This window comes from Odontesthes bonariensis, chromosome 16 (genome assembly GCF_027942865.1).
Source record: "Odontesthes bonariensis isolate fOdoBon6 chromosome 16, fOdoBon6.hap1, whole genome shotgun sequence".
NCBI classification, from domain to species: Eukaryota; Metazoa; Chordata; class Actinopteri; order Atheriniformes; family Atherinopsidae; genus Odontesthes; species Odontesthes bonariensis.
In genome coordinates, this window is record NC_134521.1 from 4742906 (window position 1) to 4758464 (window position 15559).

At 43.9% G+C, this 15559-nt stretch overlaps 1 protein-coding gene across 1 annotated transcript in view; it reads left to right on the plus strand.

Annotated features, from left to right (window-relative positions):
• Positions 1–6333: 6333 nt before the first annotated feature.
• Positions 6334–15559, plus strand: part of vps37d (VPS37D subunit of ESCRT-I) — a 38179-nt gene continuing 28953 nt past the window's right edge. Inside the window, exons 1-2 of the mRNA XM_075487454.1 lie at positions 6334–6535; positions 12119–12290. Of these exons, the coding sequence (XP_075343569.1) occupies positions 6413–6535; positions 12119–12290 (295 nt within the window). The 5' untranslated portion in view covers positions 6334–6412. The remainder of the gene's footprint in view (positions 6536–12118; positions 12291–15559) is intronic.

Genomic DNA, 15559 nt, shown 5'->3' on the forward strand with positions numbered 1-15559 from the left:
CAAATAAAAGACCGGGGCACCCAAGATCGGTCCTCAGGACCGTAGCCCTCCCAATCGACGAGGTACTGCCAACCGCGACCTCGCCGACGGGAGTCCACGATCCGTCGGACCGAGTAAACTGGATGTCCCTCAAAGACCCGGGCGGATGGAGGGGGTTCGGTCGGAGGGCACAAGGTGCTGGACATGACAGGCTTGATCCGTGAAACGTGAAAGGTGGGGTGGATGCGTAAAGAGGAGGGCAAACGTAGACGAACTGCAGAAGGACTGATGACAGACTCGATCACATAAGGTCCAATGAAACGGGGAGCCAACTTTTTGGAGATAGATTTCAGGGGGATATCCAGAGATGACAACCAAACCTTTTGCCCAGGAGCATATGTAGGAGCAGGGATCCGTCTTCGATCTGCAAAACGTCGATTCTGTGCTGAGGTACGTTGCAGGGCTGTGACAGTGTCTCTCCAAATCTTTCTGCAGCGGCGAATGTGATGAGAAACAGAAGTTACTGCAATGTTCTTTTCGTCAGAAGGGAAAAGAGGAGGTTGATAACCTAGGGTTGCTTCAAAAGGAGACAAACCTGTGGCTGCTGAAATGTGAGTGTTATGAGCATATTCCACCCACAGTAAATATTTGTTCCAGTCTGAGGGGTTGTTACTTGTGAGACAGCGGAGTGTGGATTCGAGTTCTTGATTCAGTCTTTCTACTTGGCCGTTGGACTGGGGGTGGTACCCAGAGGTTAAGGAGACTTGGGCGTCGAGAGCCAGGCAAAACTGCTTCCAAACCTGCGATGTGAATTGTGGCCCCCGGTCAGAAAGGATCTCCAACGGAATACCATGAAGTCGAAAAACGTTTTTTACCAGTAATTGAGCGGTCTGGAAGGCTGAAGGAAGTTTCCTGAGGGCAACAAGGTGACAGGCTTTAGAGAATCGGTCTATGATAGTTAAGATGGTGGTCATACCTTTGGAAGGTGGGAGTCCAGTCACAAAGTCTATGGCAATGTGGGACCATGGCCGCTTGGGAATTGTTAATGGTTGGAGTAAGCCAGCTGGGGGACGATGAGACGGCTTATTCCTGGCGCAGATGGAGCAGGCGGAGACGTACTCTTTGATGTCCTTATGTAAAGATGGCCACCAGAATTTCCGGGAGATGAGCGCTATGGTTCGGCTAGATCCAGGATGGGCTGAGAATTTAGATGAGTGGTGCCAATGGATGAGCTGAGAGCGGACGGAAATGGGGACATAGGTCTTGTCCGGCGGACTGTTCACAGTAGCCGGTTCCTCTAGCTGAGCCTTACGAACGATCTCCTCAATCTCCCAAGTAATAGAACCCACAGTGCAGGTGAGAGGGAGAATAGGTGCCGGAGCTTTCTCTGAGTCATCTGGTGAAAACTGTCTGGATAGCGCATCAGGCTTGGTGTTCTTAGAGCCTGGACGGAAAGAAATTGACAGGTTAAATCTGGAGAAAAACAGAGACCAACGTGATTGGCGGGAATTGAGTCGTTTAGCTGACTGTATGTAGGATAGGTTCTTGTGATCAGTCCACACTAAAACCGGATGCTCCGCACCCTCGAGCCAATGTCGCCACTCCTCGAGTGCCAGTTTAATGGCTAGGAGTTCTCGGTCTCCAACATCATAGTTTCTCTCAGATGGGGAAAGTCTTCGGGAGAAAAACGCACAAGGGTGTAAGTTTTCATCAGACTCTGATCTTTGGGATAGGACAGCTCCGACTCCTGTATCTGAAGCATCCACCTCAAGGATAAACTGTTTAAATGGGTCGGGTTGGACTAGAATAGGTGCATTAGCAAACTTTAGTTTTAACTCGGAAAATGCCGTTTCGGCTTCAGGTGTCCAAGAAAAGTTTATCTTGATAGATGTCAAGGCGGTGAGTGGGGCTACAATCAGGCTATAGTCTTTAATGAAACGTCTGTAAAAATTGGCAAAGCCAAGAAATCGCTGTAGCCGTTTCCTGGAATCAGGAATGGGCCAATCCAGAACTGCCTTTACCTTTTCGGGGTCAGGTCGAACCTGTCCGCTCTCGAGTACATAGCCAAGGAAGGTTACAGAGGATCTGTGAAACTCACATTTCTCCGCCTTAACGAACAAACGGTTCTGCAATAATCGTTGAAGGACGAGGCGGACGTGTCTCTGATGGTCGGGAGTGTCTTTGGAGTAGATTAAGATGTCATCCAGGTAGACAAAAACGAATACATTAAGAAAATCTCGGAGGACATCATTCACTAGGGCTTGAAATACAGCTGGTGCATTGCAGAGTCCAAAGGGCATAACTAGGTACTCGAAATGGCCTAAGGGGGTCTTGAAGGCGGTCTTCCATTCATCGCCCTGCCGAATGCGGACTAGGTGATATGCGTTACGGAGGTCTAGTTTAGTGAAGACTGTCGCTCCCTGCACAGATTCGAAAGCTGATGACAGCAGTGGTAATGGGTATTTATTCTTCACTGTAATCTGGTTTAGGCCTCTGTAGTCTATGCACGGCCTTAAGGTTCCATCCTTCTTTCCAACAAAGAAGAAGCCTGCCCCTAGAGGAGAGGAAGAGTGTCGAATAATCCCGGCAGCTAAAGAATCATTAATGTATCTTTCCATGGCCTGGCGTTCGGGGCGAGAAATATTATAAAGGCGGCTTGATGGTAGCGGTGCGCCGGAAAGGAGGTCTATGACGCAGTCGTATGGGCGGTGGGGCGGTAAAGACAGGGCTTGATGTTTGCTAAATACTCGTTTCAAGTCATGATATTCCTCAGGTACATTACTGAGGTCGATGGGGTCTGCCTCATTTTGAAGATCCGGCGACGGGTTGGGTCTGGGTGGTAAAGCTGACTGTAAACAGGTGGAAAGGCATTTAGTGGACCAAGACTCGACTCGTAACTTGTCCCAATTGAGGTGGGGATTGTGATATTGCAGCCACTTAAACCCAAGAACAATGGGGGGGAAAGGTGAGGGGAAGACAAAAAAAGAAATCTCTTCATGATGGTTTCCTGAAATGATTAGTTGGACTGGCTCAGTCTGGTGGGTTATAGTATGTAGTTCCTTTCCATCCAAAGCTGTGACTTTAAGAGGAACAGCTAACTTAAACGTCTTGATTCCTGCTTGGAAAACTAGGGTCCGGTCGATCAAATTTTGTTCACACCCTGAGTCAATGAGGGCTGAAAGCTCAAAAGAATCATTGTTAAATCGTATTACTGCTGATAGTGTTAACCGGGGGGATTTTAATGAAGTGGACCGGTCCGTCAGATTCCCCGAGTCTGACGGACCTCCCCTTTTGGTTTAGCCTGTGCGGGGGCTGAAGGCTTTGTTGGACAAGCATTAACAAAGTGATCAGGAGCTCCACAGTAAAGGCACAATCCTGACTCTCTCCGTCTCTGCTTTTCTGCAGCGGTTAGACGGGCTCGGCCCAGCTGCATGGGTTCAGGATCTGTTGGTTCAGAAACTAGATTTGCTTGGTGAGGATTTCTTTTTACAAGGGTAAATCTGCCACTTTGTCTTCTTCTTTCTCTTAAACGGTTATCCAGTCGCGTGGCTAAGGTGATCAACTCATTCAGAGTCTTAGGCTCATCAACCCTAGCTAGCTCATCCTTAACTGAATCATTCAACGACTGAAAAAATGCTGCCTTTAGAGCACAGGTGTCCCAACCAGAAGACGCTGCCAGGGTGCGGAAATCAATGGAGTGTTCGACAACCGAACGAGACCCCTGTTTTAAATTCCAGAAATTCCTTGAAACGCTAGTCGGATCAGGGTCTTGTGAAAAGGTTAGTCTGAACTCACTGAGGAATGTTTGAAAAGAGCAACCAAAGTTTAACGGATCTGTAATTCTGGCTTCTGCCCATCGTAAAGCTTTTCCAGTCAGTAAACCAATGATAAAGGAGATCTTAGAATTGTCGTGAGGGAAAGACTGAGGTGCTCCATTAAAAACCAAGGAACATTGCAAAAGAAATCCCCCACAGCCCGACTCACCGGAATACTTTTCTGGGTTTGGGGGACTGACGTCACGGGATGGAGGAAGCTGGTGGGGCGTCGAAGGAATGGAAGGCGGGGCAATTGCGCCCCCTGTAGGCGAAGGAGACTGGGCCGGCTGCGACTTCAAAAACATGGTGGTTATTTGGTCAAGATGCTGGCGCATCTCTTCCTGCTGTTCAAAGAATGTGCGAAGCATGTTATCATGTGACTGGAGTATTTGCTTCTGGTCTGCAATGGAACTTCTGAGCAACTCTGTGGGGTCTTGTTGGCCTGAGTGTTCTGTCATGGTTTTGTTTTAGTTTTCTGACCCACGTACAGAGTAAACTCAGGAGAACGATAGCAGTTCAAAAAAAGGTTTATTCTTTCTTTCCAAAGTGAGTGTAGGAATGAAGATACTTTGAGTTCAGGTATCACGGCTGGACCTCCAGTGGGCTCGGGATGAAGTCCTCTGGGAAAGGAAGGGGCTGAGGGATTCCAGATGGGTTATTGGGTTCTTGGGTTCTCAGGTGGCGGCAGATCGTTCCTTCCAGGATCGAGGAGGTGAGCGGAGGAGAGCGGACAGGGTTTGACCAGGCAGTGAGGCGGAAGCTTTGAGTCTTAGGTCCTGGCTTGGTCTGGACTGAAACTCTGGAGCTGGAGACGACTGTAGAAAACAGGCTTGGCACTTAAGGAGCTCAGGATACCTTGGGGAACAATAGCAAAGACACAACTGTAAGTAGTCAGAAGGCATGAAAACTTGGACTAAGAACTTGTAAGTTCAGGCTTGAAGTTACCACGTGTGGCAAACACTCAGGCGCCGAAGGGCCGGCAGCATGCTGCTTAAATGCTCCCCAGTAATGAGGAGTAATTGACCCCAGGTGCGCCTGATGGAACTCCTGCCCGTCTCCTGGCGCCACCTACAGGAAGGAAAGAGAACCCACTTCCAAAACCCCAACAAGAGCACTAAATATTATTCCTTGGAGTAAGTCAGGGCTATAAAGAAAGCCACTTGAAGCAGTGTGACATTCATTATGTCCTTGCTTAGATTTGCAAGGCTTATAAACTTGAATAACCTATGGAATGACATGACATTCTTTCCAGATGTAGACCAGGAGGATTGTCGAGGGAACACATTTTTAGCACTTTTATACTTTGTTCTAATGTCCTCCTTCTTATTTGAAGAACAGTTTGAATAGTGCTATAGAAGTGGAGCTATATGTCGAAAGTTTGTCATAATGTGCTGTATTAAGGAAAATGTTTTGAGCACATTACAAAACTGGCCTCACTGAAGTATGTCAAGGTTGACGAGGGTCCTTCCAGCAGTCAGAATGTAAGAGCGAGTATACATTGTTTTTATGTTTGTCTCTTCATGTTTCTGTTCCTTTTTTTCCCGGTCCGGTTCGGCACTATCACACTATCACATCATGTTAAGTATTGTAACAAAAATAAATAAATAAAAATGAGGAGTTGATGGGCATTAAGGGGAGCTTTACATTCATAAAGCTTCCCTTGGCATAGCAAATGTGTTTGGCATAAATGAAATGAAATCAAATTTATTTATATAGCACATTTGTATAAATGTATAATGTATAAACAATTCAAAGTGCTTTACATAAAATAAAAGCATTGCAGCAGGGAGTGGAAGAAGCATTAAAATACATAAAAGAATATAAAGAGAAACAAATAAATTCATTTAAATTAATTTAAAAACAAGCAACAGTCTAGATAAGTTAAAAGATATCGTGCAGATTTCATGCATAGACACATGGGAAAATAAATGTTTTTAACCTGGATTTAAAAATGTCTCCATTTGGTGAAAGTTTAATCTCCACTGGCAGTTTGTTCCACTTGTTTGCAGCATAACAGCTAAATGCTGCTTCTCCATGTTTAGTCTGGACTCTGGACTGGACCAGCTGATCTGAGTCCTTGGATCTAAGAGTTCTGCTGGCTTTATATTCTCTGAACAGATCACAGATGTAAACCATCAGCAGGCTTTTAAAATCTATTCTGTGACTGACTGGAAGCCAGAGTAAAGATTTTAAAGCTGCTGTGATGTGTTCAGATCTCTTAGTCCGGGTTAAAACTCTAGCAGCAGCGTTCTGGATGAGCTGCAGATGTTTAATGCTCTTTTTGGGAAGTCCAGTTAAAAGAGCGTTACAGTGATGGAGTCTGCTGGAGATGAATGCATGGAGGAGTTTCTCCTGGTCTGTTTGGGAGAGGAAAAACGGTTAAAAACGGTATTCAGATTACAATTCTGCAGCCATAATGCTGGACAGAACAAGGGGTTGAAAAAAAAAGAATGGGGAAAAAACCCCTTTATTTTGAAGGTTTGGACCGGAAGTGTAACCATTGACTGCTTGACGCCGCGTGCACACAGCTCGCAGCGCATTCCAATGTGAGCGGGATGTAACCGCGGTGCGGACTCTGTGCTTCCAAACCCGTCTTCAGTCGCAGTTTGAAGGGGAAAATGTCCAACTTGAAGGAGGGAAACACTTGCCCTGACGGTTACAGGGCTTTAAGCACGAGTGAGCTGAGGGAGCTTCTACAAAACGACGACAAAATGGACCAAATCATTCGACTCAATGAGAAGGTGGGTATCTATCCTCTGTTACCTCCAAGAAACAAAAGTGCCGTGAGGAATTTGCGCTGAATTTTAATTGCCAAATCTCCTCTTTTTGGATCTCAATTAAGAAACGTTTCCCAGCCGCTTTTTTATTTGGTGAGTGTGTGTCTTCAGTAATCGGTGTACAGTGTGTAAAGCAAAGCCAGCTTTTCATTGCATGGCTCATCGATTGTCTGCGTGGCGAGTGGTCGGATTTCCAATTCGTTTTCTGGGAGCCCCAGTCCCATAATATTCCTGGTGGAATCATTAATTGTAAAAGACAAACACCAAAGAGACTTTTGTGTGGGTGCCCGCACAAGTGATTATTGTGATGTAGAAAGCGTGCTTGTTGTGGAGGAAGCATCATATATACATATATATCTGTATATATGCTATATACAGCTATATATATATATATATATATATATATATATATAGCTGTTTTGTGCCTTTTAATTTATTCTTGTATTTTATTCTTTTAAATTTCTTTGTTTTTTATTTTTTGTGCACAGCACTTTGGTCAACTGAGGTTGTTGTAAAGTGCTTTATAAAATAAAATTGGATTGGACATAGACGATGATTTGAAAGAAGAATCTTATTTATGGCTTTTTTAAGTTGTCAATATGTCTAGACTTACATACATGCATAGATAAAATTCCAACTTTGAACACTGACTTGGACCTGTGTCCTCTTCACGGTAAAATCTAGTAAAATAATCCCAAGACTCAGAAAGGATATTTTGAAGGGTTGTGTGTTGCCCTTACTGACGTCAAGCTACTACACCGCATCCCTCTTTGTGTTCCACAGCCTCTCACACAGTCCTTCTATCATTTCAGAGGATATTTATCACATTCCATTCATCTCCTGGAGATTTACCATAACTGTAACTGGCCCCCACCCCTTGCCCTAGCTTTAAATCCACTGTTCATATTAAAATGTATACAGCTATACAGCACACTCTGTGACTGTATTAATATATTTATGTCCCCACAACGTGACCTATGCGAGCCAAACAGACACTCACACACATTCACACACACAGAGGGAGGAAGAGAGAAAGCCTGAACCAAGGGGTCCTGAACTTTTTTTTTTCATGGGCCCCATTTATGAGATTTGCTCTGGAGAAAAAAAGGCTTTCCATCGGCATTCAGTGGAATTGAATAGGCTTTTTTTGCAGCCATGGGTGGGGTGATAACAGCGTGTGAGCTGTGAAACATAACCAGCATGGGTTTAGTCATCTTCCCATGTGTTCTCACTGCAGTGAACAGTTAAGAACAAGGGGGGAAAAAAGAAAAAAAAAAGATTTTCTACAGGAACAGTTTGCAAACCACTGCACTGAATCTTTAGTAGCACCGTTAACAGTCAGCGTAATTAATAAAGTGAAGGCTGAATGTCTCGTGATTTGGCTCAGAAAATGAAAAGGACATTCATATTGTTTTGTGTGTGTATATTTCTAGCTGAAAGTAGATGACATTTAAAACCCACCGGCGTGCATGTATATTAGGATGATGGAGCTAAACTAGTTGAATCACAAGAAGTGCGCATGGTTCTGCAGGAGTCTAGCAGAATGAGTCAGACCTGTACAGAGCTCAGGGGTGAGCGTTAACCCAGGCTTCCATTTATTTGTCATCATCTAATAACGCAGAACTTGTGTGGATTTTTAACCAGCTGCAGGGATTTAAGCTGCGCACCTCAAGATTTGAATTATTTTAGGTCACGGATGTCTGTGAAATTGATGCTTTCGCAATCTTTCCGTGGTCTCAGTGTAATTGGTGAAAGCGGTGCACTTCATTAATCTCATGTTAATTACAAATGTTATGTAAACCGACAAGTTAAATCACATATAAATGAGTCATGACTGCTGCTGCCTGCTTGTTCTTTTTTCTCAGAGATCTGCCTCGCTAATTCCGACTTTCCTTTTTCAGGAACTACAGTTGACAGTATAAAAAATCTTTTTAACCAAAAACACAAACGAATAGTTCATTTTCTCTAAAGTCGCGGCGGGTTACAGGATCCACTCGAGGCGTTTGTACCAGTAAAACCCAACTGAAAAGCAGTCAGAATGTAACCCCCCAAAATGTCTGCAGAGGGATTAGCTTTCAGTTGTGTGTCATTTTTGTTTGGAAAGCCTAACAGAGTCACAGTTTTTGTCACCAAAATGATTGCTGCTTGATTTTTCCTGCTTACAGCAGTCACAAATCGCAAGCTCTGCATCCTCTGGCCTCACAGTGAAAGCTTCCCACACTGCAGACGTGCTAGCGTGCAAATGAGTGAATGGTACGCTTACTCAATCAGAACAAAAACTGGATTCTTTGGATCTGCAGGTCATAGCCGGTCGAGCTAAAAAAATAAAATAAAATCATTGAATTCCAGTCACCGCCCAAGTGATCGGTGCGTCCCTGCTTGATATACAACAAGCCACACGTCATGGGCGTCGCACCCGTGGGGGATGGGGGTGTTTCGACACCCCCACTTTTACAGCAAGATGATTTCACCCCCCCCCCACATTTTCCAAAGGTAAACCCATTTGCCCCATGGATGTATTATATTAACGGTTTGCCCACCCTCGTAATGCACCAACATACAATGTGTTTTAAAGACTCTGTACCCTCTTTAGAATAATTCTATCCAGATTTGAGCAGTCTAATTATTGTAGTTTCCATACAGGACCTAGTTTAGGGTGATGAGAATACAAAAAAAAGCAGTAAAATGGCCCTGTTCTGCATTTTCACAAATCAGAAAAAGCTGCAGAACAGCCTCACTGAGGATAAGAGAAAAGCACCCTCAGTCCAAATGAGTTGGATCACAAAAAAACAACAGTCCTGCACCTTGTCTTCTTCAGTGCAGGACTTCTAACTGCAAAGTGCTCCCCGAGTGTCATTTATCAGGGATGGTAAACACTGTTAACCTCCCTTTCCAGCCCATTCATCAAAAACCCAAAGACAGTCGTAGTTGTTGTTGGATAAACAGGGCCGGCCGGCAGAGGCGGGAAACGCAGTGTCCGATTTGATTCCTGTTGAAGGAAAATGGGCCGGATGAACAGTCTCCACGTCTGAAACGGGCTGCGTTATCTTTATCCCTTTGAATGGACGGCAGATCTGTCGTGTTTGTTTTTTTTTCTGCACTCAGACGGACCCTCTTATGACTGCAGGGAACATTCTGCAAATTCCTCCAAACTTGAGGCTCATGCATCCTTTTGATGACCCGTAAAATGTGAGACAGATGCAACCGTACAACACTGAGCTCAGTGCAGTAGGCTCCAGGCCTAAAGTGACTGACTCTTGAAAGAGAGCAATTGAGCAAGAAAAGTGTCCGCCTGGGTATTTCTCACAGGAATGCTGAGACTGATGGAGGAAAAAAGAGAGGATTCCCATTTTTTTTTTTTTTTTTTTTTTTTTTTACTTTGTGAAGCTCACAAAGTGGTATTGTGTCTGTGTTTGAGACACCGGCCATTTCAACACAGCTCAGCTCTGACTCTATTGTTGGCAAGACTGAAGGGAGTGGCGTTCATTTTAATAATTTATGTCTTTTATGGTCTAGTGACAGTGTGACATTCCCCACCCCTCCCCCAAATATCCCATTCTCCCAACCCCCCCAACCCCCAAACGGCTGCATTCAACAGAAAATGATCAGTCAGAAAATGATCTCCTTTTCACGCTATTTTAATGCATGCATATTTCACGCTGTCTTTCTTTGTTGTTGTTGTTGTTGTTGTTTGTTCATAGGGCATTCAGCACATTTGTCCCAACCAACTACACACAGAGCTTAAACTAAATATTTATGTTCACTTAAGCCAGTATGGCTTTATGGACTTACTGTCTTTGTTATGTCTGCATGCTGTGCTCTTAATTCTCACGCATTTTTTTTTTTAGTGCTTCCTTATCTGATATGTCACCAGTTTTTTTTAAAAAGGCATCATTACGGCAGTGGCAGTGGTCATTTTATTGACGTAGCACCTTTTATTACATGTAAACTCAATTTGCTGAACATGGACAAACGGGGGTCACCATGATCACACATCATACCTAACCTACTAATTTCATGTTTCATTGTCAGTTTGCAGCATGATACGATAAGCGAATTCTGCTGAAATAAAAGAGGAGTACCCAGAAATGAAGCAGTGTCAGTGTTATTATAAACACTGTCTGTATGCTGATGTTAATGGCGTGTTTTCCTTCAGTGGAAGTGACTGGAAAATTACTGTTTTTTGTCAGTAACAGACTGTAAATTAGTGGGACACGGTGTGACGCTTGGCTTGTGTCGCTCCCTTCCTGTCATTTCCCCGTTTATACTCGGTTTAATTCCTCTCCTTGCCTTGCATCCCGAATGCATGAGCACAGAAGGCAGGAAACATTTAAACGTAATGAGAAATCCCTGTTTCACAGCAGCATGTGCCATATGTGGCAGAGCAGCGTCATCTGCCCATAGCTTTGTTCCAACCGCTGTCAGACGAACATCAACAGTGTTCGTGACAATGACAATGTTTATTTTTAGATCAATTTAGAAACCCCAGTTTGTCAATGGATTGACAGTGGATAGTAACAGTAAACTGGGACAACAGTCTAAATGCCATGGGTGGAGAATGTGACTTATCACCCACTTCCTTCCTTCAGCTGTTACAGTTGAGGTTCTCCTCAGCAGTTCACTTAACATTCAGTAGATTCCGTGTTCTGGGAATCTAATGCAAGACAGGTAGTCTGCCTGCAACGATGATTGTACCAGGCAGCTTCCAGTGGTTGTCTGCCTCACTTCAACATCATTTTTCTTCCAATTTCTGGCTTCACTCAGCTGCCCGAATATCTCTGTGCTGTGTTGTAAGGGGCACAAGCACCGCGAACTTGTCTCTCAGCAGTTTTCTGTAAGGCACCATCATGACTTTCCTGAACCTATAGAGAAGCAGAGCTTTCACAGGACATGGTCTCTGATGCATACACGTACATGTACACATCTTACTGCTCTGAAGCATGATCACAGCCCCTGAGTGCGCTGTGCTTGCAGCTGAACAGCAGCTCTGAACCACTGATGCTTTGGCACAATTCTCTTTGAATATTAATTGCGCCTCGTTAGCCCAGCATGGCCGCTGTTTGTCTTCATAACAGCATCAGTTCTTTCCGGTAGTTTTTAAAGGTGCTCGGCATTTAAGTTGGTCTGAACGTGCTGGAGCTGCAACAGTCCAAGGCTGTCTCAGGGTCTCTTCATCTTGTTGTTCTTGCTGAAGAAGGTTCTTTATGTCAGATTGTTTGTTTGGCCTCAGAATGAAGGTGATAGATGCATACCTAAGGGGAATTATTTGATGAATATGAATCTCTTTATTTTCCCAGTTTATATATTTTTCCCTATACTTAAAACTAAAAAAAAGACAGATTTTACAGGCTGGAAACAGAGAAGTTTCTTTGCAATAGTAGCAGATTCCTTTTGTGTGGACTCAGTCTCTCTGTGGTCGATGTGTATGTTAATTTTTCAGCCTGACTGACTGCTTCGTCACGTCAGCCTGTAAATATCTATCCAGCTGCACAAGAGAAGAATGACGCAGTGCTTTGAGATTTTTCTTGTTTTTTTTTTTTTGTTCAGTTTCAGGAGCTTCAAGTGGACAGGGAGACGCTGCTGACCACCAACCGGAGCATAGCCGAGGGGAGTCTCGCCCGACAACCCCGCCTTAATAACGGCAAACTCCAATTGGCAGAGAAATACAGGGAACTGTCCAACCTGGTAACCACATGCTGGGAAAAACAGAGTCAACTGGGTGAGTTTATCCCACCACTAAGGAGACAGTGAGGCTGGAGGGGAGATGTTTCTGGTTTTGTATTGCTGAGATGCCAGTGGATGATCACAGTCAAGATATATGGTATAGGTCAAGATGAGTGTGGTTATGATGCCAGAGTCATTTTCTCCGTTGATAGGACTTCTTTCATTATGACCTTAAACAGCTGGCTGACAGCATTAAACATATTACTGGCATCCATTTGTGCTTGGATTGTCTCAGAGGTCTTAAAATGTTTAGTGAACCGAGCCAAATGAAGAATTCGCCCAAATTCCAAGAAGAGGTTGCATCCCAACCACTTAAGGTCAAAACTAATTACACATGATATCCCACAGTGGCTCCTCATTGTCCTCCTTTGTAATTGCAGCAACACACACACACAACACTTACTGCACAGTTTGAGACATAGAAAGCAAAACTATATTTAAATCCCATTCGACTGTCTGTGGCACTTGTGCTGGATCAGAGAGCGAGGGAAGTTTCACATCAGAGTGGAGAAACACTTCAGAGTGTCAGTGAGACAAGCCCTCAAGTGCTCAGCATGACTGGAGTTTGGTCATGGGAACGAAATGGAGCATATCAAATGCCAGCAGGAAGCTTGCAGCAGTTGTCAAGGAATTTTCGGGATGAAGGGGGCTCGCCTTTGTTTGGGCAAGTCATGCTTTTTGACAGGGCAGCAGGAAAAGATGTCTTCTAAGCCTTAATATTACATTTTAAGCTTTAAAAAAATCCCTTGCAGCGTGAGCCAAATCAAGAACAGGTGATAAAACCAATTCTGGTGCACTCATTTTTATACGTAGTGTCAACTGCTTCTTATTCGTAAGTCCAAGTGGAAACTTAATGGACACGTCTCAGTGCTTGGTGCGCTGTAATGAAAAGGCTTTGTCAGATTCCCTGCCCCAGCTGCCGGCCAGTGATGGAAGTTGGGTGGAATGTTAAAACTTCCTGTCGATGTGTGCGGAGGACACAGATGCTATCCCACCTCCCCAGCGAAGCAGGATGGGTGGGGGCCCGTCCTTCCTCTGCAAAACATCTGATTCTCATTCGGTGCCACGAAACAGCGGGGGAAAAAAAAGACGAATGAGAAGGATTTCTTGAGGCGACTAACTGTAGCGGAGACAAACTGTGGAGTGGATCAGGGAAGACAGCTGTATTGTTTAATCCATCCTGCTGTTTGGTGGAGGGGGATCTGGGACTCAGAAAGGCTGAGGTGTGGTTGTTCTTCTGAGGCTGCACAAGTTGCTAATCACTTCTAAGCTTTTGAGAGAAAAGATAATCCACCTCTCACACACACACATCCAGACACAGGTGAACATTTTTCTCTGAAAGCAACATCTATTACTTTGATGTCATTTTCTTTCCCCAACATGTTTCGAAGGAATTTTGATAGCCACCTATGTAGATTTTCGCTCCTCTACCGGTTGTATCGAAGGCTTTGGGGTAGGGATGGTGAGCGCACAAATCCCACGGTGTCAAAGTCAAGAGATTTGCATCCTGAGCCCTGCGTGGGTTCAGGTTCATGCTACAGAAACTCTTGGTTTGATGATCTTTTATATTATTCTAACGATTATATTTATTTAATATTCCTGAAAGGTTTCTCAGCACGTTTTTTTTGTCGGAGATCATTCACGTCTTCTCTTTTATGACAGCATTAAATAAATATTACTATCATCACTGCTGTGATTGGAAGCAGAATGTTCTCTGAGGCCTATCTTCTGTATAACATTGCCTCAGATGTTGACACCGTCAGATCACTGCAGTTATTTTTGGCACAGCTACGATACTATTTAAAACATCAGTGCACAGTTTCACATATGCTGTCACTAACTATGTATTAAGGCTCAGCAGCATCTCTGTAGAAATCTGTTTTCATGTGATTTGATAAAACACACACATATTTAAAGTGGCAGTAGCCCCAATTAACCACAGTGCATGGCAGCTACAAGGTAAGGTAACTTTGGGTTGTTTTCAGGTAGATATATGCACAATCACAAGCCCAGACCAGTCTTTGCTTGCTGTATTTTGGATCCCTCGCTGTCGGTTGGAAAGCATTCTGGAACACCTTGGCGAGTGAGGTCGGCTGATGTAAACTGATATATATATATATAGTCATAGTTTATAAATGTGTCATTATATCAACAAGCGCGATATCAGTGTAGCAAAAGACCACTTGGACTGCAGTTAATGGTGAGCCGGAGACCTTTTTCAAGGCAGAGGGAAAACATTTGAACTTGAAACAGTAGGACCAGCACAGGGCCGCATTTCACTGTTCTACAACTAAGCAGCTGCACAGGTGCAAAAGCTTGAAATTAATACACCCGACGGAAGCAAGTTTAACACAGCCGGGCTTTCTGTGCGTTAGCTGGTTTGCTAAACGTACACTCGGAGATGATGGGTACCACGATGGCGATTATGACCTTTCCTCGGGCTTTCCTTATCAGGCTCATTGCACACTCTCATGAAATGCCCACTTTACACATCATTTGACCTTTCTTACGTAGAAAATATGCGAATCACCTTACACTTTATTCACAAGAAGAACGGTTTGTAATAAAAAATACAAAAGACATTAAGAATAAAACACAGCCACTGCAGTTAAGACAAGAGGAGACTGCTGCCAGTACATTATTAATCAGTAAGTTAATACATGCCTGCTGTTTATATCATGACAGCTGCACAAAAAGCTCCTAAACCTTTAACTTGGTATAAAGTGTGTTTAACTTGTATCAGCCATTTATTATATTATATATCGGCCTGGGCTAATTTATGTTCCAGTTTGTATCAAATCAGATAACAGCAGTGGGTTATAAAATGGGTTTGTTGGCCAGTCAGGCTAAGATATAAAAACATATATGACCCATTTCGATTCACCAGCTTAATGCATGGTTCCCATGGTGACACGACATGTCGTTTTATCTGTAGCTGCAAAGCTTCTTTGGTGGGTCAAGAGGTTAAGATATTCACTATTCCATCAACTGGGGAATCTACATTGCAAGATGTTAATTCAACACTGAGTTCTGGTCAAAAGGGCAAATTTGTAGCAAGGAACTGTCACTGCGGGATGAACCCCATGCTGGGTTAAAGCGCCCGATGCTGACACTTATTAGACCGCATCGGAGGTGTTGATGATATGGCCTGCATTCAGTAGTACTTCATTATTCCCCAAGGGGAAAGGATATATCGCTGCAGTACAGATTATCATCGAGGATGTCATCATCTGTTGTTGTAGATAGATAACGAAATGAATAAAA